The 25,311-nt window shown below is 44.7% G+C and overlaps 5 protein-coding genes across 6 annotated transcripts; 3 read left to right on the top strand and 2 right to left on the bottom strand.

Moving 5' to 3' along the window:
* The first annotated feature begins 3,362 nt into the window (after positions 1-3,362).
* On the top strand, positions 3,363-8,635 carry LOC115672049 (pantothenate kinase 1). 2 transcript variants are annotated; one of them, XM_056309766.1, is made up of 11 exons: positions 3,363-3,567; positions 3,826-4,035; positions 4,320-4,363; positions 4,692-4,808; positions 5,646-5,765; positions 5,879-5,973; positions 6,062-6,155; positions 6,501-6,632; positions 7,236-7,348; positions 7,706-7,857; positions 8,335-8,635. In XM_056309766.1, the coding sequence occupies exons 1-11, from the start codon at positions 3,453-3,455 to the stop codon at positions 8,373-8,375; spliced, it is 1,233 nt and encodes a 410-aa protein (XP_056165741.1). In that variant the 5' UTR covers positions 3,363-3,452; the 3' UTR covers positions 8,376-8,635. The 2 variants fall into 2 exon arrangements, with proteins under 2 accessions (XP_056165741.1, XP_030449663.1); XM_030593803.2 differs by lacking the exon at positions 8,335-8,635 and having other exon boundaries at positions 3,364-3,567; positions 7,706-8,270.
* Positions 8,636-9,648: 1,013 nt separating this feature from the next.
* On the bottom strand, positions 9,649-11,425 carry LOC115672038 (glucan endo-1,3-beta-glucosidase-like). The gene is made up of 2 exons (XM_030593784.2): positions 11,258-11,425; positions 9,649-10,926 (listed from the first exon to the last, which is right to left on the bottom strand). Exons 1-2 carry the CDS (start codon positions 11,370-11,372, stop codon positions 9,962-9,964), a joined length of 1,080 nt encoding a protein of 359 aa, XP_030449644.1. The 5' UTR covers positions 11,373-11,425; the 3' UTR covers positions 9,649-9,961.
* A 2,366-nt stretch (positions 11,426-13,791) lies between these two features.
* LOC115671983 (uncharacterized) lies at positions 13,792-14,844 on the top strand. Its single transcript, XM_030593711.2, has one exon. It carries the CDS (start codon positions 14,157-14,159, stop codon positions 14,631-14,633), a length of 477 nt encoding a protein of 158 aa, XP_030449571.1. The 5' UTR covers positions 13,792-14,156; the 3' UTR covers positions 14,634-14,844.
* A 1,248-nt stretch (positions 14,845-16,092) lies between these two features.
* LOC115671795 (proline-rich receptor-like protein kinase PERK13) lies at positions 16,093-20,548 on the bottom strand. The gene is made up of 8 exons (XM_030593436.2): positions 19,473-20,548; positions 18,912-19,388; positions 18,740-18,826; positions 18,348-18,418; positions 18,166-18,242; positions 17,540-17,687; positions 17,059-17,220; positions 16,093-16,816 (listed from the first exon to the last, which is right to left on the bottom strand). Exons 1-8 carry the CDS (start codon positions 20,368-20,370, stop codon positions 16,478-16,480), a joined length of 2,259 nt encoding a protein of 752 aa, XP_030449296.1. The 5' UTR covers positions 20,371-20,548; the 3' UTR covers positions 16,093-16,477.
* A 2,774-nt stretch (positions 20,549-23,322) lies between these two features.
* LOC115671796 (uncharacterized) lies at positions 23,323-24,758 on the top strand. The gene is made up of 2 exons (XM_056309451.1): positions 23,323-24,433; positions 24,492-24,758. Exon 1 carries the CDS (start codon positions 23,425-23,427, stop codon positions 24,292-24,294), a length of 870 nt encoding a protein of 289 aa, XP_056165426.1. The 5' UTR covers positions 23,323-23,424; the 3' UTR covers positions 24,295-24,433; positions 24,492-24,758.
* The last annotated feature ends 553 nt before the right edge of the window (positions 24,759-25,311 follow it).

The raw sequence follows: 25,311 nt of genomic DNA, 5'->3' as shown, positions 1-25,311 counted from the left end.
TTAAATTAATAAAATAAAAAAATAATTAAAAATTGTATTGTATGAAAATGTTTTAGTAGTATAATTTTTAAAAAAAGTCATAAGAAACAAGTTTTCCTATATTGAGTTAAATATAGAAGTGTTTTAGTAATATGGGTCGGGTCGGGTTGAGTCGGGTCGGGGTTGGGTATGGGTTGGGTCGGGTATGGGTCGGGATATTTACATTACAAATAAATTGGTCATAAAAGGGTTAATGGGTCAATTTGGGTCGGACCATTTATGACCCGATCCAAACCCGACCTGACCCACCCGTTTAACAGGTTTAAATATTGATTTGCAGGGCTGGGTTCTCCTAGATAGGCTTCGTCCAAGGGCAAAGCAAAAACATATGCTTGCTAGTCTCTGGGAGGCTTCGTTAGATCGGGCACAATGGATCGGATATGATTCTCCTACCAAACAGGTTGTCCTTAATTGGAAGGGTGTTTTGACATAAACTTCATACAAAAGAATTAACTTTTGGGGGATAACATATGCCAAATTCTATTCCATAGCATCCGTGGGGGCTGAAAAGAGGTTGATATTTGGTTGCTAATCGGTTTTGAGGCTTCTGTTCTAATGACATGGTAGGCACTTTTCACTGAAAAATCACCTGATTTAGTTCCCGTCCACACAATTTTGTCTTCTAAAACATCAGTTCTTAGAGGGATTGTTAGTATTTCATTTGCTATTTGGTCACCAAAGAGTCCCTCAATCACCTGTTCAAGAGGCCTCTTTGACTGGTGCAGCTTTGATATATGAGCCAGATATTTTAGGCGTTTCGGTATGGCGAGTAGAGTTGATTGATTCCCGGTTCGGTCCAATAGAACTAGTCATTTAGGATTTAGTTTACATTTTACAAATTTTTTTCAATGAATTTATATCAATTAAGTTCACTTCAGGTTTATTTTACATTTTACTAATTCTTTTGAAGAAATAAAAAATAAAAAAAGTATATATAGTCGGTCTAGTGCTTCCCAGTTTGCACACCCCTAATGGCAAGCACTACTCGCCCTTGCATAAATGAATGAATTGTTGGGAGCGTGCAACGGAAAGTTTAATACACCTTTACTCAAAGCTTAAACTAATAAATCACAGACCAATTGGGATATATTAACCGTTCTATATCACATCAACTCTCCGATATGAAATTTTTTTCAAGCAACTTACACGTGCACTCTAATACGAATGAGAAAATATTCTAATAGTTCCCGAAAATTATCCACCATAAAAATATCTTGATATCTTAGTACTTTGTCGATGATCGAGCGGGCGGAGGAGGACGTAATTATCGAGAGATTAGACCTAACCACCTTGGTCTTTTGTACTTATTATATTGATGTGACATATGGAACGCATCTTTTCAAGGACGAAAACGTTTGTCGCGGGCTTACCGCTGGTGGGAGACGGGGTGAGGATTAGGTGGCCTCTGCTCAGTTGATGATGATGCTCGTGCAAAGAACAGGAGATTCGATTCCCTTTCTTTAAGTCCCCGCGAGGAATGCGAAGGGAAAGCCAAGGATAATGGTTTGGTTGGGGGCGAGTCAACAGCTCCGCGACTTCGAACGATCCAAATTCAATGGTCAGAGTTGCTGCGCGAGGGAGGAATTTACGGTCAACTTTAGTTTGCTCTTGCGCCCCCCGCACGCCGTTCCGAAGTGCGGGTCCAACCAAATGGCACGAGTCAGCAGCGATGGGGTGAGGTGGGGCTCCCTGTTTTGACCATCGAACCTATCAAATCAAAGTTCCATGCAAATTTACATAATTGAGCCTCCAGACTATGGCACTCCATAAATGTAATCGGCCAAGTTAGGTAATCTCGAGCGATGCATCGTGTTATTGATGGGGAAAGGAAATATTGCTTGCATAAAATGTGACCGGTGCGAATCGAATCGATTACCTACTTAGGTGACCCATCGCATATTCATTGTTTCACGAGCACGTGGGGGCGCAAGAGTGTTTAGTTTATTAGCCGATCGAATTTGTTCTCTGAGCAGAGCTTATCATAAGAGATGCATGATAACCAAGCGACCTAACGAATATTGCGATGGAAGCATGCCGCCTGCCTTTCCATTAAAGTCGGCAATGAAAATAATATTTTCACCTGCTATTAGACTCGTCAAACGGATTGATCGAATTGAAATGGTCTGATCCAATTGGATCAATTTTGACCAATTTTTATACGATAAAAAACTAGCGACCCATACCCAATCCGACTATATGTTTCTTATATATATATATTGCTAAAGCATTCCCATGCAATACAAATTCAATGTACAAGTTTTATAATTTCTTCAAAAAAAATTATGAACTTTTATATTTTATATTCTTTTCTTGTCTTTTCTTTTTCTTTCTTCTTTCTTCTTTCTTTTCCTTGTTTTTTTCTAAGTTCGACGAGGGCCTGTCACTCTCATTGGCCATTAGGTGAGGGCCACGATGCCTTGTAGGTCATAGGTGAGGGTCGTGGGGCAGCAACCCTCGCTCGCAGACAGCAATGGCTTGGTGGCACTCGCCAAATCTGGATAAAGGTCGGGACCCTTGATTGGATCCTTGCCGGCCTTCACTTGGTGTCGACGAGGGTTGCTCGGCCCTCGCCTGTTTTGGCATCTCCAAATCAACAGAGCTTTATAACTACTAGATACTGGTGAAAGGGTTCACTTGTTTTTCACATGAGTATGAAAATGGGTTAGTTATCAACCCATTCAAGACCATTAAGCTGTTAGGCAACACATTTATGACTCACTTAATCCTGTTTTCAAAACTTAACACTTATTTATGACCTGCACTGACACGCGTTTTAGAACTCATTTTACCACGTCTACCTATATGGTCTCACTCGCGGTGAAATCCGAAGATCGCGTCTCTAATAACGCTCGAACACATACCCGAGCACCGGAATTACAAAGCATCGCGCGAAACGGCGGAAGTTCGCGAACGACGAGAATCCCCCTCGCGACAACCGACATTCCCCCAAAAAACATCCGATGAAGGTAAGAGTTAAAGAGAGCCGGGGATCCGCGGAACACGGTGGGGGCGCGCTGTGTATTTAGCAATCGCCAAGGTTTAGCTAATGAATGTCGTGCCGTCGATAAGGTCACGAATGAGACACAAGGCTATTAAAACTAACCGCACGCGCTCCGCTCTCCGTTCGCGAGAACGAGACCTCTCGGATCGAGGTCAATTTCGCATCGCCCACCAAATCATTCTTATCTTTCTCTCTCTCTCTCTGTCCGTCCTGGGAGTGCTGCCCTCGCGCATTTGACGTGACGGAACCGTCCAAGCGACACGCTATTAAATGGTCGCGAATTGCCAGTTCGCTATGGGTTAGGTACTAGGTGGGTGGGGAGGTGTGTGTGTATTATTAGCTGCTGGCTGATCGAACGAGGGAAGGGAAGGGAAGGGAAGGCGGGGGGGCGCAATCGGAATCGGATCGAGAGATGGATCTCAAGGTCGTCGCCGATCGAGCGCTCCTCCCCGACGAGGCCCCCATCGCCATGGCGTCGCCGGCCGAGCCCCGCAGCCCGACGCCTCATCTGGCCATCGACATCGGAGGTGACCGGTCGCCCCCCCCCCTCGAACTTTCCAAATTTCGGTTCGGATTTCGCCCGGTTTTGGCGCGCGGAAGCGGGAATTGATCGTTTCGGTTCGGGGCCGTCGAGCCCCTGCGGTGCAAATTTTCTCACCGGCCTGTTTTGTTGCTCTCGCGACATGGAGGATGATTCCTTCTTCCTCTTTCGTTTCTTGGGGGTGAGGGGGCGAATTTCTTGTTGGTTTGCTAGTGTCGTGAGTGGCGTGATTGACGTGTTGCAGGGTCTCTGATCAAGTTGGTGTATTACTCGAGGAACAGCGATTGGTTGCCGGAAGACAATAAGATTTGGTCTTCCAAGGAGAGCCTAGGGGTCTCCAATGGCGAGAGCAGTCACCCTCTTTCCGAAGGAAGGCTTCACTTTGCCAAGTTCGAAACCAGCAAAATCAATGATTGCATAGAGTTTATCCGGTCGAAACAGCTGCACGTCGGAGGTATTCTTGTTACGTCTGTGCACTGTGGTGTGCTCCGCGGCTTTTCCGCGATGTTAGAACTTTCTAAACGAGTCCTGAGTTTCTCTTATAGTCGAAATTGAGGGGCCCGCTCCGCCAATTTCGGGTCTTTAGCCCCCGGCATTTTGAATTAGGTGCTGGCATTTACTGAATGCGGTCAAGTGTGTGCCGGTGCTACCATTAGGGGCACAACCTTGTACAACAAGTAGTGTTTATCTAGTAATTCTTAACTTCAATCCGTTTCTTATGGACAAAGATGACTGCAGGCCAGCATCACGAGGTTCCTTCCAAGAACAAGATCATTATCAAGGTATCTATTGAAGATGAAACTAGGAATTGGTCGGTGGATTCTTTTGCATCTGCGCATCGATTGCGAAAATGATGTTGTTATTCTAGAGATTTGAGTACATCTCCATATGAATATTTTGTCACTTTGGTTTCTTGGATCACAATCTTTAATCAAGAATATTCTGTCTAGTGATTCTTTATGTCACGTCTTCAATGAGATTGCATCTAGGACGGAGTTACTGATGAAGACAATTAAGAAACATAACTTAAGATTCCATTTTCCACCCACAACAGTGAAATTTGTTGATTGTTGCTTGAAAGGTTCTTGACTACTGGTCTCTTGTGAGAAGGCTACAGGAGGTGGGGCATTCAAGTTTACGGATCTCTTCAAAGAGAAACTTGGGATTGTACTTGATAAGGAAGACGAAATGGACTGTCTTGTCGCGGGAGCAAACTTTCTGCTAAAGGTAAGATTGGGAAAGCAAATCTGTGAGTTGACTTTTTATCAAAACGGTACCCACTTTCCCTTGAATATATGATGTCTTTCAAGATTTATGTCTCTCATTTAGAGGCTTATTATAGTGCTCATTATTCCAGTCTAAAAGTCGACTAGAAGTCGAGATACTTTATTCATGCTAAATATATACTTGTATGGAGTGAGGCAGTATCATTCCATCTATTTCCTCTTCAACTATTAAACTCTATTATGAATAAGGGGGAAGATGAGAAGCCTGGCCTTCCGCATTCTGTCAGTATGGAGATTCCCTTATGCAAGTTTGTGTGGATATTAAGAACATCTGCATTAGGAGAAGCGCCAATTGAAGACTTACTTGGTGAAAATGAAGATAACATCATGAGTAACAAAGGCTTGATATTAAAATGTGGTTCTACTTTCATAACATGCAATTAATCTGACCATGAAAGTCCAATGATTTGGAGATGGCCTTTCCTTTTACTCTTCAGAAGCTATCCTTTCGTCACATCAAGAATCTTCATCAGGAGAGTTTTGGCTGGTTGAGATCATCCTCTGACTGTTGAATCAACCTTGTTCCCTGAGTTGGCCTTTCTGCAATTAAATCAGGAAAATGAGTTGGCGTCATAGCATTTAAACTGTTGATATTGATTATATAATAAATAAATCTTGGTTCTCTGTCCATAATGTTTTGAAATTTCAGGTTCTGATTACACATGTCATATTAAGGTGGACGAATGACCCCATCATGCTGCATAAACAAAAAATATTTCTCTCTGTGGCTTAATTTGGAATGACATCTATTGATGTCAATTGCAAATGGTTTTGACAGGCTGTCCAGCGTGAAGCCTTTATCTATATGGATGGCCAGAAAGAATTTGTGCAGATTGATCATAAAGATTTGTACCCATATCTCCTCGTTAATATTGGATCAGGTGTCAGCATGATCAAGGTTAATCGTGTTTTTCGAAACTATCTTCTTCTACTACTACTGCTACTACAGTCTGCTACTATTATTTTGAACTATTCTCATCATACAAAACTCTTTCCTTTTGTGATTTGCAGGTGGATGGGGATGGAAAATTTGAGCGAGTTAGTGGGACAAGTGTCGGTGGAGGCACCTTTTGGGGGTTGGGAAAACTTCTAACAAAATGCCAGAGGTGTTTCTCTTCACCTGCTCAAATTAAAACTGATTTTGACTCTTGAATTTATTTCATCTGAATAAGGTGAATCTATCCTTTTCTGCAGTTTTGATGAGTTGCTTGAGTTGAGCCATGTTGGAAATAACAGAGTCATAGATATGCTTGTTGGGGACATCTATGGAGGAACGGATTATTCGAAGGTAGCCTTCTTAAACAGGTTTTTCTGCAAGATTGTGAAGTTAGAAGAAACTAGCATCTTATCCTAGAACCATACTTGTAACTTAGGTAACTTAGGTTCTTATATATCAAGTGTCTTTGTTAGAGCACTGGTCAAGCAAGTAAAAATAATGAGAATGTTTGAGACGCTTCTACAAATATACAACTATTCATGTGGGAAAGTTTCATATTTCTAATGCACGCTTTATGTGCTTTGACAACTTCTGTTATTAATTTCACCGAGAATTTCTATCTTACTACTTTCCATCTAATGACAAATGACTTAGGGACATCTTTTTATTTTCTTCCTCTTTTATCTGTGATCACAGATTGGTCTCTCATCAACAAATATTGCTTCTAGCTTTGGTAAAGCAATTTCAATCGATAAAGAGCTTGAAGATTACAAACCTGAAGATATTTCACGGTCTCTTTTGAGAATGATTTCTAATAATATTGGGCAGGTATGTTCCAATAGTCTTGATTGCATCTGGTTGTTCTTGTACCGCTGGTGCTTTTTTCTAAAATTATTGTTATTATCTCTAGCAAAGAAATAGTTCTGGCGATATTGTTGGTCTTCTCTAGAAGCTGTACTGATCACAGTGGCTTACAACAATTGATACCTGAAGATTGCAACCACTTTGCATATGCTGATTCTACAGAATTGATCGTCATTTAGGGCGCATCCTACAGGCAGGCTATTTGGATGATTCGATTTCTTTCGATATTTGTTAATAATTAAGAATAGACCTGGGAGGCTGTATCTGTGTTTACCGCTCTCTTATTCCGAACCTCTGTTGAATGATCTTATCATCTTGGTATGTTAGGTTGTAATGTTGATTTCGACTGTTGAGCTTGGTGAAGAGTGTGATCAAGTTTTCTAAAACTTTTCCTGAATGTCAACTTCATCATGATATTCTTTAAGATTTTTACATCTTTTTTAGATTTGTAAGATGATCTAGTGATGGTAGACCATAGGAAACTGGATCACTGATGGTGGTCATAGAAAAGAAACAGAGAATTATTAAATAAATACTTTAATGTTCTATTTTGTTCTCACTCCTCAGATTGCCTACTTAAATGCACTTCGATATGGGCTCAAGCGGATATTCTTCGGAGGATTTTTCATCCGGAGCCATGCTTATACCATGGATACTATCTCTGTCGGAGTTCAATATTGGTAATCTCAAAACTCTCCTTTTTCTTCAATTTGGCCATTTACTTTTTAATCTTTGATACTGATTTTAGGATACAAACCTAGCTTAGATTTTGGACTTTGTCTGTCGCATTCTATAGGTTCTGTGCAGACATAAGTTACCTTGCATGGAAAATTGTTAGCTATATGTGCATGCGCTTGTGTTCACTCTTTTTTGATGACTTAAAAATTGTCAACTCTCTTTCCCATTTTTCTTCCTAGCACTTGAAGTCAAGTTGTCGAACTGTCAGGAATGTGTTTTACTGTCTCTTGTCCTGTTAGTTTTTGGATCGCCTAGCATCTTCTGCCAAAACTCTGAAGGATTATTCACCCATTTTACAGGTCAAAAGGCGAGGCCCAAGCAATGTTTCTGCGACATGAAGGGTTTCTTGGAGCGTTGGGTGCTTTTACAAGCTTTGAAAGGCATGGATTTGATGACCTGATGGTTCATCAGTTGGCGCAACCAAGCCCGAGAAGAGAATCCTGCTCTGAAGGTATGCAACACAGTGCCCCACATTGGGATGCGAATGAAGAAAAGAAGATAGATTGTAACGTGTTCACATCATAGCAGTTGCTGGAGTTTCTTTTCTTCAGGTAGATAGGTAATGGGTAGCCTGCACAAACTCTGCAAGCAACAAAAGCGGAAGCTCCCATAACATGTATAATGTATTTATTGAGACTCTCGACAGTCTTAAAAGGAAATCAAGGCTGTAAAACTAGAGGTATAGAGAGAATCGGAAGCCATACTCGATGACAGTTAGTTTCCTATAATTGTTACAGTGGCATCCGGATCGAGATTTCTTGTCTTAAACGCATATTGTATCTGTATCAGTTTCTTTAGTAAAATTAGTCTTTCCTCGTCATCGCACATTCATCTTGCAATGGATTTTCTTCTCCTGCTCCTGCTTTAATTGCATCTTATAATATGCATAATGTCAATACTCAAACTTGAAACAAGCTATTTGTCTCAGGGATTGATAATATGACCAACGCCAATCTATTACCAGAATAAGAACGAAGTCGGATGATTGGGGAAAAAAAAGGGATCCGAGGGAAACCGTGGGTGATTCATTGGGCAAAGATGTGGTGATTAATTGCTGAGAAATAGAGTAAGATGTTCTTCCCCACCGAGAGGACCAAATTCAATAGAAAGACGGTCATTAGCAAAGCTACTTGCCCTTGTGATTCATACCTTAATAGACCATCGAAGTTTATTTCATGTAGAACAGACAAACGGGCTACCTTTGATCGATCACGAATTCTTGTTCCTCCAAGACTAAAACCGACTCGAGTGTCCGCCCCCTGTTCTTCGCCCTAGTAATCTCAGCGAGTTCAGCACGCTTTTCGGGCGTAAAGGAGTAGGCCTCGACACCGTGATCTTGGCTGTCAAATCGGTGATTTTAACCTAACAATATCAGGAAAACAGAATGCATGTCGCATTGCTTTCAGATCTTTCAAGTTTTCAAATCTTTCTGAATTCTCTGAGTAAAGCCCAGCAACGATTAATATGTCGGTTTTTCATTCTGAAATTTAACCAAAGCCACTCCCACATCAGCCGGCTTCTCCGAGGGCAGGTTCTTCGGGGCCAACTAAAACTGTACAATTAAGATATCTATGTTCAATTGTTCGTAACAATACCCGGTTGCCGTTGTTATGGATGAGGAAGTCTCTGTTCTCTGAAGAAAGGAGGACTGTTAGATCATGAGAAGCACCATCAGCCATCTCTATATTGTCGCCTCTGTTCCTTGTCTCTGTGCCGAGCGCAGTACCATCTATACAAGTCGATACCACCAAATGTTAAACAAAGTGTGAGTCGATATCATTCTAGGACCTGTTGATTGCTCCACTGTTGCTATGGTCAATCTGAACAATACAAAGTAATTCCGAGAGCTTAGCGACGGACGATGGGCGGCTCCGGAAATTCATTCCCCGTTCCAAGAGAAGGAATATGCCCAGCAGTCGGCAGGATTGGAGAAGTACTGCTCGGACGGAGCGAATGGGGAATCGCATAATCTGCAGCACGAAACAGCAATCGACGCAGCCTCCGAATCCATAGTTTTTAAAAGAATGTCGGCTCTTTTCGAGGTTCGGGCCGTCTTTCACTCACGGTCACAGGTGAATTGTTTCTCAACAGTCAACAGCAACCTAGCGAGTTCGCCCTTATGCTTAAGAAATGCAGTTCATGCAGAAACCAGATGCAGCTCAGAACGCATGTCGTCCGGCCTAGCCACATAGCAAATGCATTACTACCCATCAATGAACAGAGAACGGTGTGATAATCCCAATTGTGACCATTCAAATCAATTTGGCATTTTTCAGGTTGATCATACATTCTGGATTGCATTTGCATCACTTGAGTTTGGTTTCCTGGGTGAACGACACCTCAAATCTCAGGAACAGTCTGGTTTGAGCCCCTTGAAGAACAGTTGTTCCTTTACCTAATGTATTTTATAAAAAAAATAAAAAAAAATTTCCTAGCTTTGTTTTCTAGCTCCTTGAAAATACATTTAGCCCTTTTTTGGCCAACAAATATTAGTTTAATTTTGGTCATCGACCGTCTTATTTACAATATCATGTAAAAAAATATAATGAAAAAGCTCAATTGAAGCTCAAATTATAGGCCTTGGCGCCATTAAGCCCAAAGATCCCGAAATGTTTCTCATACTCTTCGCCGACCTTCTCGTTCTCATCAAACAGTCCGAACAGATAGACCTCCACGCCCACGCCGGGCCTCTTCGGCGTCCCGGCGCTGCTCGCCGCCCGCCTCGCCACGTTCCCGTTGAATGCCAGCGCGTTCGCAGCGCTCGCCGCCTCCCCTCCCGCCGTCGGCCACCCCGTCTCCGCCACCACCACTGCCACCCCTCCGAACCCTTCCCTCTCCATCGCCCACGCGAAGGCATCCACGCTCGCATCGAACAGGTTGTCGTATGCCAGCGGGCCATCGTGGACCGGCTCCCCTCCTCCCCTGAACAGTGCGTAGTCCGGCGACATGTGGCTGGCCTCGCTCACGTAGCTGATGTACGGGTACACGTTCGCCATGAATGGTGATCCGGTGTCGTGCAAGAACTGCAGGAGCGGGACGATCACTGATCGGAGGCTGGGATCGAACGTCGCCGACGAGGGAGGGTAAGTGTTGACGATCACTGAAGCCGCCTGCGGCGACGACAGCTTGATGGTCTCCGAGAGGCCGAGGGTTCGGAGAGCGCTGTAGAGGTTGATGATTGAAGGGACGACGTGGGGAGTGAAGTAGGGGTCCCTGAGGAAGACCTCGTTGCCGACGGCGATGTATCGGACTTGATTCGGCGGGACGTGAGCGAAGACATTGGATTGGAGCCACTGGATGGCGGTGGCTGTGGTTCCGGAGGAGAGGGCGGGGAGGTCCTCGTTGGGGACGCCGATCATGAGATTGATCCCAGCGCCGTAGAAGGATCGGAGAGTCGCCGGCTCGGTGTTGAAGAGGCGGACGTTCGAGATATGGTTGGACTTGAGTAGTTCGACGGCAGAGGACGGCGGGGGGAGGTTGTTCGCGACACGGCCGTAGCAGATTCCGACGGGAGCACCGGCTGCAGAGCACCAAATCAAAAGTAACTTAAACAACTCCAATTTTTTACAGGACAATTTCTCATCTTGATGAAACTTAAGTACAAAATGTCAGCTGGCTAAGGAAATTCGATCCATAGATTTGCAGTGTTTCAAAAGAAATGTTCAGATTGCATCACACACGAGAATTAGTATGTAAAGACTAAAATCCATCCAGAAACAACATGCTTTTGCCAATTAACGTTCATGCTTCACACACTATCTATCAGCAAAACTGAGCGTTTTAGCTTTTTCGTAGAGTTCATTTAAAATCTGTGGAGAGAGAGAGAGAGAATGAAAGAGAGAGAGAGAGACATGTCGAAGGTAAGAAGAGGAAGAGGAGGAGGATCATGATGTTGTCCATGAGTGTTGTCTTCTTGCACACAGGAAAATGAACAAAGTGATGCAAAATATATAAAGTTGAGAGCATCTGCTTTTAATTGCAGAAGAGGGATGGTACCGTTTAGGTGATAGTTTGGAGTTTTTGGTTTGAATTTGGTTGGTGTGAGATCTTTCTTGTCCTTCTTTTGGTCCCTTTTGGTTGTGATGCCACCGATTTTCAATGAGTCAGAGTTCCACTTGTATAGATAGATTTGATTTATCAACGAGATCATCCGAATGCAACCAACCCATCAAGACGACGGAATGGGCTCCTAACATGGATTGTGGATCCATAATCATTACCTATTTAATCAGTCATTAGTGAGTAGGAACCAACCCATCAATCTAATTATTTTCTAGAACTCATCAATAGTTTCGGTAATTATTAGGCGCTGTATGAATGATAAGATGGATAGAGACAATCACAATAGAAAGACTACACGAGCACTGTTGTTGCCTTTACAGATGGATATCGTTGAAAGTTTGTTATGCCCTTACCTCTATTATAAAAAGCAGAGGTAAAATTTGAATGAAGTTAAGACTCGGCAAGATTTGAGTTCCATATATATTCCCCTGCCAATACTCTTCTAAACACTCTCTTCCCTCCTCAAGGCCTCATGGCGTTAAAGGATTAGACTTTCAGTTCTCGTTCAATAAAACGGGCTCGTTCCGCGGGTACGCTATTCACTTACCACTTTGAGTGGATCTTGAGAGCCTTAGGGTATTGGTTAATAACTTCTCAAGACTGGACAGATAGTCCTTTTGAATGATGACAGTAAGGGCCGATGTTGTGGGACATCATACCTGTCTTAGATTTCCACCAGTGCATACCTAGTCACACTTATTCTATGCTTCAATTGATTCTTTCCGATGTATTTGTTCACAAAATCAATCATTAAAAAAATCCCTTTCTTCCCTACTTGACGTACTAAATAGCCTTGTACGAGCTCACTTTAAGTTTGAAATAAATTTTTCGAGCTGAGTCCACCAGAAGGTACACGTCTCTCCTTCTGGCTGCTTGTAATTGAATGAAACAATTGTTGATGCTCCGCATCAAATGATGACTCAGGCAGCCTTTTCATAGCTCATGGATCCTACCACTATCTGGCAAACTTTGATGCTATATGATAGCAGTGACTAAGAAAATGGGTTTCAAGGGCTCTCTAATCATCAAAAGGGAGGAAGGAGACACCCACCTTAGAGACGCACTTAAAACTGGAGCAGGGAGAATCCTCTTTGCAAAAGAAAGGAATAAAGACAGCACAATTAGCCCCAAAGCATGACCCCATCATGTCTCCTCTGGTAAGCCTCCCTGTTTGGGAATTGGAAATTTGTGTCCAGCACCAATTCCAAGCTTTCTTTCACAGATCCCCGTGACAATCCAATCATACAGGACAATTATCGCTGTTCAATCCTTTTCAAATGAGAAGGCGGCTGCATGTAAAAAGACTTTCTTCGCTTCTGTTTATTTGATCAGGCGGTTTCAATCTATGTGATTCGGGCAATCAGTCACATAATCATCTGTCTTAAGCTCTGTAGTTAATATAGTCATGTCGCTCGCGCGTTTTGTTTTGGTATCCTTGACATTACTGTTTCCGCAGGGATAATGACACAAACAGTCCCTGAACTTTGGTCCAATGTGCAATTTAATCCCTGAACTTTTAATTTGTTCAATGTAGTTTTTGAACTTTAACCTAATGTTCAATTCGATCCTTGAACTTTTAATTTGTTGAATGTGGTCCCTGGACTTCTGGTACATGTTCAATTTAGTCCCTGAATTATATGAAAAAGTTCAATGTAGTCCTTTCATTAATTCAAGTCCAGGGACTACATTAAACATTTTCGTATAGTTCAGGGACTAAATTGAACATGTACCAAAAGTCCATGGACCACATTGAACAAATTAAAAGTTCAAGGATCGAATTGAACATTAAGTTAAAGTTCAAAAACTACATTGAACAAATTAAAAGTTAAGAGATCACATTGCATATTGAGCCAAAGTTCATGGACTGTTTGTGTCATTTTCCCTTTCCCGCAAATTGAAGGTTGAGTCTTGAAGAGGGAGGTTCACCCATTTTATGGCGAAGATGATTTTTTTCGCCTCTTCAGAATCTACGCGAGGAAGTACGAGGGACGACCTGCACAAATCAATGGCGAAAGCTATAAACCCGTCTTGCCTCCGGCGACTACAAAGCTAAACCTGTTCAGCTGAATGCTAAATGTTGGGGGTGAAAAAGCACTTTCTTTATGTTGAAATGCTTTGTGTCTCCAGTTGGAAAAAATGCTCGCTCATTAGCTCACCATTAACAAAGGGGTCTTTGAAGTTTCTTGGCTGCACATCAATCATTGTCCTGTTCCCACAATCGTTCAAAGATAATGGTCAAAAAGAGCTGTCTTGGAGGTCTCCATAGTCATGCCAATTGCCTAATGTTTGGCTCTATGAACAAATAAAGCTTCCAAAATCCCACTTTCTCTCCTTTCCAAGCAACTACACCTCCCCTTTCTTCCGCAGCAAAGAAACCCAAGAGATCTCTTTTGTATCCCTAGCTCCTGCTTTACCTAAAGAACGTATCTTCTCTTTGTTTAAACCCCAAAAAAGAGAAATTAAAGAAACACTTAAATACAACTCGACACATGCACTTCACCCTTTGTCCTAGGCAGTGCTTTTGTAATAAATCTTCCTTGCCTTCACTCAAAGAACAAAGCAGATTGGACACTTCTAGCACTAGTCCTCATATAAACACACAGCCCCAAGCGCTTCCATTTTCCTCTTCTCAGTCCCAACACATTCACCCCACACCCCCCCCCCCCACACACACACACACACAGCACCATGGCATCACAACTACAGCAGCAGCCAATCCCCACCCAACAGCAGCCAACCACCACCCAACAGCCTCTCATGATGTACCCCTATAACGTCCCAGGGCAGCCGCCGCCCATGTCCCGGCTCCACTCCGACGGATCTTTTGGGGCGGTCTTCATAGTGCTCGCCGTGATAGTCCTGGTGTCCGCCGTGGCTTGCTGCCTCGGCCGGTTCTGCGGTCGACGCCGCCACGAGAAGCCCAAGGGAGCAAGCAAGAAACACGCGACCGCCACCACCGGTCGGCCCCCCAAAGAGAGCGATATCGAGTTCGGGTTCGATCACAAGAAGATCAAAACTGCCAATAGGCCGGTCAGGTATGGAGAGTACAAAGGAAACAACAACAACAAACAAGGATTAGATGGTGGGTTTGTCTTCGACTTCAAGAAAGGAAGCAAGATGATGCCTTCTAATGGTTATGATGGCGAGCCCACGGTCGGCCCATGATGGTATTGGTATACACATTGAAGGAGAGAATACGTAGCTTCATATATATATATATATATATATATATATATATATCTGTCATGTCTCGTGATGGATCCTAGTTCTTTCAGAAATTTTTCTCTGATCTATGCTTGTAATGTTTGCTTGTAGTTCTGTAGAGCTTGTTCTCTTGTTATATGGATAAATGGAAGAAGGGAAATTTCTTTGTCCAGTCCACTCATCAAAGGAGAAAAATATTGCTTCAACCTAGTCCAAAGAACGCAAATCGCTGTCCGAACTCGTCCGGACGATGAGTGGACCTCTTGGCCTTGGCCTGTCGAGTCGTCATACCCGATCCAGTCTACCGTAACTTGTTGCCCAAGCTTGCCAAAAATATATACACGACACCTTCGATCCGGATCAGGCTTGACTCGGGTTCAGTCAGCGTTGTTGGCTTATAACTAAATAGCCTTATCTAAGCCCATTCAAAAGTCATCTTGGGGCCGATTTCACTCGGGCAAGCCGGAGCGAGCTTGTGGACCGCCGGACTTGTAATGAAGTTCAAATGGAAGCACTTGGACAAGGTCTAAGCCCAGTGTTTCGTTTAGCTCAATCGACCTAGGCCTAATCACCGAGGTCTGTGATTTTACAATGTTGAGTTTGTACGGTAGAATGGAATGGAATGGAATGGAATGAAATGATGATTCTAATCTTTTTGTTGATTACTATTTATAATTGTTTCTTAAGTATAATTTATAACTATTACTGTTTAACTACAGTCGGAATAATCAAGTATTGTTCATCACATATATTATTTCATGTTTATATTAACCAACTATCGATCTTGTTATTTGATGAAGAATGAGGAATGGAGGCGGAGAAATCTCAATTCCTTTTAGAGGTGGACACCGCATTCTGTTTAATAAAATTGCACCAAACATTGGAATCCCTTCAAACCAAACCAAAGCAAACAGAAGGGTCTTGCACTCCTTTACCAAATCTCTCTTTAGTGATCACCTTCTCTTTATAATCTCCACAAGGAAATGACTCGCCAGTTTAATGAACTGTTCATCAGTGTCGACAATGATCAGTGAGAAAAACAGAGGATTTGAGCAGAATATCTACTCTCTGCACGTATGCCCTCTATTCCCGGATCCATTCGACGTTTTCGTATGATCAGGCGTTGCGTCCGAATGAATGTGTTTTCTTTGTTCTTCCCTCTTCTTCAAGATTCAGCTGGAGCAACATCTTTCGGTAATGCATTGTTTCGCTCACAGCATTACCAGGAACTGATTGATTTCCCTTTGATGCCTTTGGAACTGTCTACCCTGCACTCGTTGGAACGAGAGGCTCCGAGTAGTAAGTTTAGAATCAGAGTTTTCATTCCCATGTTACGCGAGTAATGAGCAAATCTGGAATACTTTTTCTTTGAACATCGAGTTAAATCAAGACAGGGTCACAATCCCAGAACTTGCTTGGAAACTATAAACAGACACCCACTTCCTTAGTCCAGAAAAATTAGCAAAAATTCACAATGGGGTCACTCTCAATAGCTTATTGTAGCAAATGTACCCGTGGATTAACATGATGAACTCCTAATATCGTGCATGCTTCTTTTGTCACTCGAAAAGGGTCTCTTGAATCCGACTCACAGTCTACACGTTTCCCGTGCCCCGACCGACACTGCCAGTCATTTGGGGAAACAAAATGAAACAACATATCACACATCGGTGTCCTGGTCGTTAATCTCACGGGAAGATCGAGCAGAGGCCTTACATTCAGCGGGGGCCTTCCACTGTTGCTGCATGTTCGATATATTCGGTGGGAAGGAGCTCATGTGCACAGGTGTGCATGTCTTGTCGCCTTCAACCGAACCTACGCACGCCGTAACCCCCTTGGGCCCCAGAAAATCGGTTCTCTGAGCTTAGTGGGTTCATAGCTCGAGTCTCGGATTCACCACTCGTGAACTCGCTTGAACTGTCCCGAGGCTTCCACGGAATCTTTTGAGGCCCAGAAACCACTCTAGAGCTGTAGTCTCCACTGAAAGGTCCGTAGTCCGAGCTATCGCCGCTGCCAAGAGCCATCCTTCTGAATTTCATTATATCTTCATTATACTGGCCTGAATCATAGATGGTGCTCTGACCATATTTCACCCCATTTGTTAGATCGGACATGTCGCCATCATTGTCGAGTGCTCTTACAACCTGAGTAAAATGCCACATGATTAGCTGTTCGAATCCGCAACAGGGGCCTATATTTTTCACTGGAGATTACATTTCAAGTGAAAGATAGCTAGATAAAGAAAACGCTGTAAGACCATATTTGCACAAATAAAGTAGCTCAAGTGAAGCAAACTCTCGGCACAATTTTGATGATCAGTCACTTTTGCTTGAAAATCTGCAAACCAATTTAAAATAGTGTAGGGTGAGTTCATCATTCCAACTACCTGAACCATACGAGGCCTCTTTGCAGCAGAATGGCGTATACAAGCTGCAGCTGCCTCAATCATTCTGAGCATTTCACCCTCCACATAACTCTTCTCTAGCCGTGGATCCACTAGCTCGCTCAAGTCCCCAGTTTCAAGGGCTCGGATAAGCAATGGACGAGCCTGCCATCATCAGATCAGCAACTTGTCATTTGACTGTAGAGCATTCATTCATAGTGGTCAGTACTTTGTGCTCGTAGTTAAATTGCTCGTCATCTTTCTTCGTTTGCTATTTTCTTAATAAAAAGAGAATTGCATGTGATTTCTCCAACAACTTTTTCGTCATTAATGGAAATTGGAGCTCCATCCGTGATAGAGCCACTAACGTTCTCTAAATATCACAAAAGTTACTCTAGGACCAAACCAAAATCCCCGTTGTTTCCACGATACAACATGGCACTTGTAAACAATCTGAAAAGCAGGAATTTCTGCAGTGTCTTACCCACTCAACCAAACTTTCGTCACCCAAAGGCTGAGTTGCATCAACAGGTTTACGGCCAGTGATAAGCTCTAAAAGCACAACCCCAAAGGAGAATACATCTGATCTATCTGTCAGTTTCCCGCTGGATGCATACTCTGGTGCCAGGTACCTGTAAGTCAAAAACGAAACATTGGAGAAGGAGCAAAAGAAGTAACGAAACCCAACTCATGTTCTATTGATGGAGCAAACTGCACTTGACATTCGGAACAAAAAGTTGAGGAATCCTGGCATTCAACATATTGGTGATTTTGGAATTCTGATATCATTAAAAAAGGCAAAAAATCCAGTCTTTTACCCTCTGGAGAAAAATAAAAATAGAAGAGGCGGTAACAGCGAGCTGACAATTCTTTTAGTTCTAAAAAATATCATATGTAAGGTGCCAAGAACCTGATAGTCAGATCCTTCTACCCAGTTATACGCAATTTACTCTATAAGACATCAGTTCCTGTTAAGTACCTGGCAACACATACGCATCCTTATCCATAAGCCAGTATTATTATTCGACAGAGAAGAGTACTGAAGTTGAGATGAAAAATTACTGGGGATCTCTATGCGTTTATGTTATCGATCTGTCAAACAACACTCACCCAAATGTCCCCATGACTCTTGTGGATACATGAGTATTAGCGTCATTAGTTAGTTTGGCAAGTCCAAAATCTGCTACCTGTGTTTGAGAGGATAACATATTAGAACCCCCTAGCTGTTAACTTAGTTAAAGTACATATTGGTATTAAGAGAAAGGGTTTGACAAGTGAAGCATATAAATTACCTGTGCTTCAAAGGCATCATCTAACAGAATGTTTGCCGACTTAATGTCTCGGTGGATAATCTTTGGATGGCCTGTAGAACATAAGATACGAGGAAAGGAATAATTACATGTGCTATCATTAAGCTTTTAAGGATATTATTCGTGACCTATACATGCTAGATCAAGAAGGGTTTTATGCACTTCAAAAAACTCAATAGTCACACATACTACCATACATCACCTTAATGGGGCTGATGTATGCTAGCATGGGTATAGAATAGATTAGTACAGTGTAATAGATGCTTCTTTCCACCTCAATTTGCCTATATATTAATTAAGGAGTTCCTGGACATTATGAGTCAGCTGAGAAGGGGGTATATGCGATAACACTAGATGACAAGTGAAATACGTACAATCTTCATGTAGGTATGCCAGACCCTTTGCAGAGCCTAGGGCGATCTTGACTCTTTTGGTCCATTCCAGAACTGGCAATCCTTTCCCTGATGTGAAAAACCAGTGTGCTTATGAGTATTAAAATGAGAAAGAAAATCTTATCCTACGAAAGGAAGGCAAGACTCTGCTGACCGTGCAAATGGTGCTCAAGGGTATTGTTGGGGACGAATTCGTATATAAGCAGCCTCTGGTTCTCGGCTATCGAATAGCCCACCAAAGACACCAAATGCCGATGATGAACCCTGCTGATAATCTCTACTTCGGCCTTGAATTCCCTGTCCCCCTGTCCACTGCCTGCCTTGAGCTGCTTGACAGCAACTACTTTCCCATCCGGTAGCCAACCCTTGTAAACGCACCCGAAGCCGCCCTCGCCAATGATATTTTGACGAGAAAATCCACTGGTTATTTCCATCAACTCTTCATAAGTGAAGAAGCTCTTGGAACTTGTTATTACATCGGAGTCTGGTCCACCTCCGTTGTACATGTTCCCTCCCATCTGACTCCCGTAGCTGTTTTCGATAGATGAGTTCTGGCCTTGCGACGCATAGTAGGGACCTGAATGGCCATTTACACCCATCATATGCGATTGCTGCCCATAGTAATATTTATCTGCATAAGAGGGTAAGAAGGAGAATATCAAAACCGGATGAACATGCACTCAGTATCAGAGAAAAATGCCAATGATCTTTTTACCTGATTGCAGTGCGAAGTTAGTGGGCGGGACATACTGCGAGGCAAAAGCGCCCTCCTTTCGTTTTCTCCGCCTGTTAACTAAGAAAACCAAAGCGATAAGTGCGATAACAAAAACTCCAGCTACTGCCACGCCGACGGCAGTTTTAGTGCTTCCTGAGGATGTGCTTGATCCTCCTGAACTGGAATTGCTGGTGGAATCCGGAAGTCTGCTAGATGTTTGAGATGGAGGTGCCGACCCGGATTGTGTTGCGGGAGTTGAACTGGGCGTTGTGGTGGGTGGCGACCCGCTAACTGTAGGAACCGAAGGTGGTGGAGGCGAATTAGATGCTATCGGAGGAGACGGTCCGGTGCTGGAAGTCGGAGGAGGGTGACTGTTAGCTGGAGATGGAACTCCACCTGTCCCACTCGCCGGTGCAGGGGGCGGAGGAGGTGAAAGCTGGTCAGAAGGTGGAGGTGATCCGGATGGAGTCGAGGATTGCTGAGGGGAGGGAGGGGGAGATGTTGGAGGTGGGGGCGGTGGAGAAGGCGGCGAGGAACCCGAATTAGATGTAGGTGCCGGTGGCGGGGAAGCTTTAGGAGGCGGCGTTGTTTGTGAAGGTGCCGGGGGCGGCGGTGGGGAACTGGATGGTGGCGGGGGACTAGGAGGTGAAGCGCTCGAATTGGAAGGAGGTGCGGATGGGTTGGAACTAGGCGGCGGTGGAGACGGGGGTGAAGCGGGCGGAGAAGTCGATTTGGGCGGCGGCGGCGCACCCACTAATGACCCGTCGGTGCCATTGGCAGATGGAGGGGAAGAAGAGGCCGGTGGCGACGGCAGAGAGATGGGAGTGGCACCGGTCGAAGTCGTGTTCGATTGGATCGAGGTCGAATTCGAAGAACCGGGTGTCCCTGAGCTAGACATGATCTCCTTTCTTTTTCCAAGAATTCAGACGGTTTCTTCAGTCCAGCTTTATCAAACAGAACGCCTCATAATCTCCAAAAACTGACTTCTTTCCCCGCGGCTGTTCAGAACCGCCGTCCCGTGCTGCTCCGGTCATGGCGATCCTAATCCGGTTCTTCCCTTCCCCCACACCTCTCTCTCTCTCTCTCTCTCTCTCTCTCTCTCTCTCTCTCTCTCTCTCTCTCTCTCTCTCTCTCTATTCCTATCTGTTCTTCCTTCCCTCTCGGGAAAAACTTAGGTACCCAAATTCCGGGTTTCCAACAAGAGAGCGCACGAAATCAAATGGGGTACAATGCAGACGTGCGGATCATCATCCTGCCCGCCGTCACCACCCTCGAACAAGCGAGAAACGGCGCAGACGATCAGACATGGGAATCAAACGGAACCTGCAGGGGTGGTGCGGAGCAATGCCGGTCGGAATTCCCAGGCGCAAGAGAGAGATTTTGGCGAGACGATGATCGAATGAAGGTGAGGTTCCCGACCCTAGAAATTCTGAGAGAAATGGTTTAATTTAGGGAGACAGAGAGATGGTAATGGCTCGTCGACGTGAACAATATGTAATGCAAAATGTCCCATTTTTTCATTTGTTTTTTTTGGGAAGTGGTGAGGGTTACTGGTAGGCACGATTCTGTTGAGACCAACTAACTAACTACCGTTCCTTTTTTGTTTTGTTTGTTCTTTTTTCTTTCTCCTTTTTTTTTTTTTGTATCGAGAAGAATGAACGCTGTCTCCTTGAATCTCGGGTTACCGCGCAACCTACTGCGGCTCCATTACGTTTCCCGCCCCTTTTCATTTGTTTCCCTTCCCCTTTGATTTCTTCCCATGCCACGTCATCTCTTCGGGGCCCCGGCTTTAGCCATCGGATGCCGTGAGCTTCGCAGAGGATGGCGATCCGGTTCGTTCAGCGGGTCTGGATCAAACGTGTACTCGCCTGTTCGAACTCGGGAGCCGGCGCTCGGACCCGCATCGCCGAGGGATTGGACACATCACTCGAGGCTGAACGTGACGCCTCAACCCGATCGGGGACCTATGTCCCTATCGCTTAGACCGGGACCTCCATGCCTAGACCAGACCCTAGGATCCCTGTCGTTAGGTTTGGGGACCCGAGACCCCTACAATGCCCCTGATTTAGGACCCTTGGGCTCGAATCTACGGGGTGTGCCCAAAATCCGTCTTCAACAAAAGAGGCCTAGTGGCATCTCGTTCCCGATTAAAGGTTTTAGTCTATTGAAGCGATTGAAAATGATTTCTATCTTTAATGGAATTTGATCATTCAAAACCAAAAGATTATTTGGTGGATTTGCTTATCAATCGTGCCCAAAGGGAGGGCAATGCGTTTGGGGCATGACGGGCTTGCTTGCATCGCAAATTAGAACCATTGCCTCCTCCGACCACACGTTTGATTTCGGATGCTTCGAATAGACTAATTCACTTCTTTTGTGCTAAGGAAGGACGATGTCAAAATGCCAGCGGGATTTGAGCTGCGAAATTTCAAATGTTAATAAGGGTCAACGGTGTCGACTTCTAGAATTGTAAGCACATTAAGGAACCGCCCACATTTTTTCTAATCAGCAAATTACTTCCAATTGGAAACTTGACAAGTGCACAAGTATAGCAAGTTGGTTAGTGTTTGCCACGGCACCTAATATAATAGCTTACATTTGTTAAGCGCGTCAATCCCTCGGAATTAGTCGCTCACGACGCTGCTCCTAAGATTCGGCATCGGCTTAATTCGTCGAGTGAAAAAAGTCAATCAAATTAGGTGCTTGATTTCGAGAAACGGCTCTCGAGTTTAATGAATAGAATAGAGAAATCGAGTGCAATGTATTGTATTCATCATGTAATATATTAACTGTAAGATTCAAGTTCAAAAGAAACCCTTAATTTTCTAAGGATTTGATGTCTGCGAATTGGAAGAGAAGGGGCAAAGAGTACCTTGAAGGCAATTCAACGTTGGTCTCGTGAAGCGGGAAGAAAGTATCGCATTACGCGAAACAGCTCTAAAGATCAAGCAGTGATAATAAATTTAATTGTGCCAATTTTCTTTCTGGCGACAGATGAGCAATAATGATTGAATATATAAAATGGAATGAAAGTAACCGATTCATTTGTTAATACCAACAAAAACATTGTGTAGTATAGTAAAAATGTTAATAGGAAAAATGACACAAACAGTCTCTGAACTTCAGTATATATTTAGTTTATATGAAAATGTTCGAGGACCACATTGCACATTAGGTTAAAGTTTAGAGATTACGTTGAACAAATTAAAAGTTCGAAACCACGTTACATATTGCGTCGTTTTCCCATGTTAATAACATACCTACGTTCTTGCCATTCAAAAGAGGGAAATTTATTATTATCTTCGAGGCTTGTTCGGCCAATGTCCATGCGATTTCCATGTCATCCACCGCGAAAAATCGGTCAACACCGCGGGTGACGTCACGCATGATGTCAGACCCAAAGAAAAGGAAATGTGCGTCGCAAGGCCAACATTCCCACCACTCACGTATCCCACGAGCTCCACCTAAAAACAAAAATCGAAAAACGGAATGAACAAATCGTCTCTTCTCAATACCCAAAAAAAGAGGCGTCCGACCGGAAAAGAAGCCAAAAAAAAAAAACGCTAGGAAAAGTCAAAACCGCCCCCCTCCCCAAAACAAACGCGCGACCGCCGTGACCCACGAGCGGGTCGGGTTCCCGGGCGCGGACTCGGAGCCCCCCGGGCTCGGAAGCTTCCTCCGTTCGTTTCCGTCCGCCACAAGGAAGTGAAACTTCCCCGTTGTGAACGGACCAGACCGTACGCGTTCAGACAGCTTTCTTGGAACTTCGTAGGTATCTACAACGCTCCCACCACCGCGCCAACCACTCGTATTTATTCCCTCCTCCTTCCCATCCCACCTCGCTCATTCTCTCTCTATCTGCCTACCCGACCCGAGCACCCATCTCTGAATCGTGTCCGCAGTGGCAGCCCAGTTTTTCAAGAGAAGCCACCATCACCAGCGCACCAAGAAGATGGAGGTGTACCGGGCCATGCCCATGTCTCCCCCCTCCTCCTTCAGTGCCCACTACTCGGCCGCAAAGTCGGAGCCTTTCGACGAGCTGGCGGCGGATTTCGAGGCGAAGCTCGGCGTCTCCGAGGCCGGGCCTGATGGGTCCGGTGCCACTGCCGTATCTGCGGAGCAAGAGCAGCCGCGGCAGCAGCTCGACGGCGAAGACGGGGAAGACGACGGGGATTCGGACTTCGAGTTCGCCTGTCTCGACCCGGGGGGCTCCCCGGTCTCCGCCGACGACGTCTTCGACAACGGCCGGATCCGCCCCTTCTTCCCCCTCTTCGACCGGGGCCTCGTGTTCGCCGGCGCCGAGGCGGGCTCCGAGCCGGGCACTTCGCCGTCGCGGGTGAAGAGGGTGTTCGCGGAGGCGGGCGCCGGCGGCGGGGCGGAGGAGCCGCGGGGGACGTACTGCGAGTGGACGGCGAGGATCGTGGAGGAGACGCCGCCCTCGCCGGGGAGCTGCCGGAAGAGCAACTCGACCGGGTCCTCGAAGCTGTGGCGGTTCCGGGACTTGCTGCCGCGGAGCAACAGCGACGGCAGGGACGCCGTCGTGATGCTGAGCCCTCCCGCCGACGCGAAGCCGAGCGACCGCGGCGCCGAGAAGTCGAAGAGGCCGACGGAGAAGGCCGTCGAGAGGAAAGAGGCGAAGAAAGGGAAGGGGAAGGGCAAGGCGACGGCGCCGCCGTCGGCGCACGAGATGCACTACGTGAAGAGCAGGGCGGTGAAGGAGTCGGAGAAACGCAAGTCGTACTTGCCGTACCGGCGGGACCTGCTCGGGCTCGGGTTCTTCACCAGCGTCAATGGGTTGAGCAAGAATCTGCACCCATTTTGAGCAAACCGCTGTGGATTACCGATTAGCATTTAGGGGTCAAAACCATCGATTCATTGATTCAATTCGTGCAAAGATTTGTTCAGTCGATGTTGTCTGCACAGGATGTTATCAAAGTCCTGTGGGAGATGATATTAGTCCTGTCCTGAAATGGGAGATTTTACTTGACCAAAAAAAAATGGGAGATTTTTAAGAGGTAGACGTAGGGATAGGTGGCGAATTCACTTCGATTCCCGATTAGTGAATTCGGGGTTGTTCAGATCGTAACAGTAGTGGTTTCGATTTTGGTTCTTGCTTTCATCAATACCCAGTTGATGATATGTACAGTCGATTTGGATATGCTTTCCTCCATCAAGAGTGATGGCTCTTGCCGAAAGTAGGCCCTGTTAAGCCAAAACAATGCATGTGACATGTCTGGTTTTTTCTTTCTTTGATTGGGAATGGAATGTGACCTGTTTGATTCTTCATCATTTGAGAACGATAGTTCACGCAGGACAAAACCCTTTTGGGCGATTAGTCAAAGATTGGATAATAGTCATAGCAATTGAAGTTGCATTAAAATTTGAAACGCTGTTTTGAAAATTGCCCACTTTTCCTCAATTGATTAAGTCAATGATTCGCCGACGCTTTAAAACAAAATATACAGGAGGTCACGTGAAATGTCAGCACGGATGGAAGGAAAGAACATTGAAGCCGCCCTCTATTTTCCTGTCCTCTCGCTGTGTTTGTATCCTTATCCTGCTGAGAAAGCGACTCCCTCACCGTCGTTTCCTTTTGTTCACGTTCTGAAAACGAAATGCGAGTCGTGAGGATATTTTAGGAGGAAATATCTTGCGCTTTTACAGCTCGTGCCTGTGTATTTTAGGCAGACGCAAAAGGAGAAGTGGGATTTGGTGTCTAGGTGACTCTCCTCCTCTCAGTCACCTTGTTGGAACTTTCAGGTGACGACCGAGAATGGGGGAGGAAGCTTCAAGGTCCTGTTTTTTTCAAAAAGAAAAATGTCAAGGCCTGCACAGCGTG

Source organism: Syzygium oleosum, unplaced genomic scaffold (genome assembly GCF_021117445.2).
Source record: "Syzygium oleosum isolate NSW1041296 unplaced genomic scaffold, Sole_v2.1 Sole_v2.03, whole genome shotgun sequence".
Lineage (NCBI taxonomy): Eukaryota > Viridiplantae > Streptophyta > Magnoliopsida > Myrtales > Myrtaceae > Syzygium > Syzygium oleosum.
This window is presented reverse-complemented; position numbering and strand designations above follow the sequence as displayed.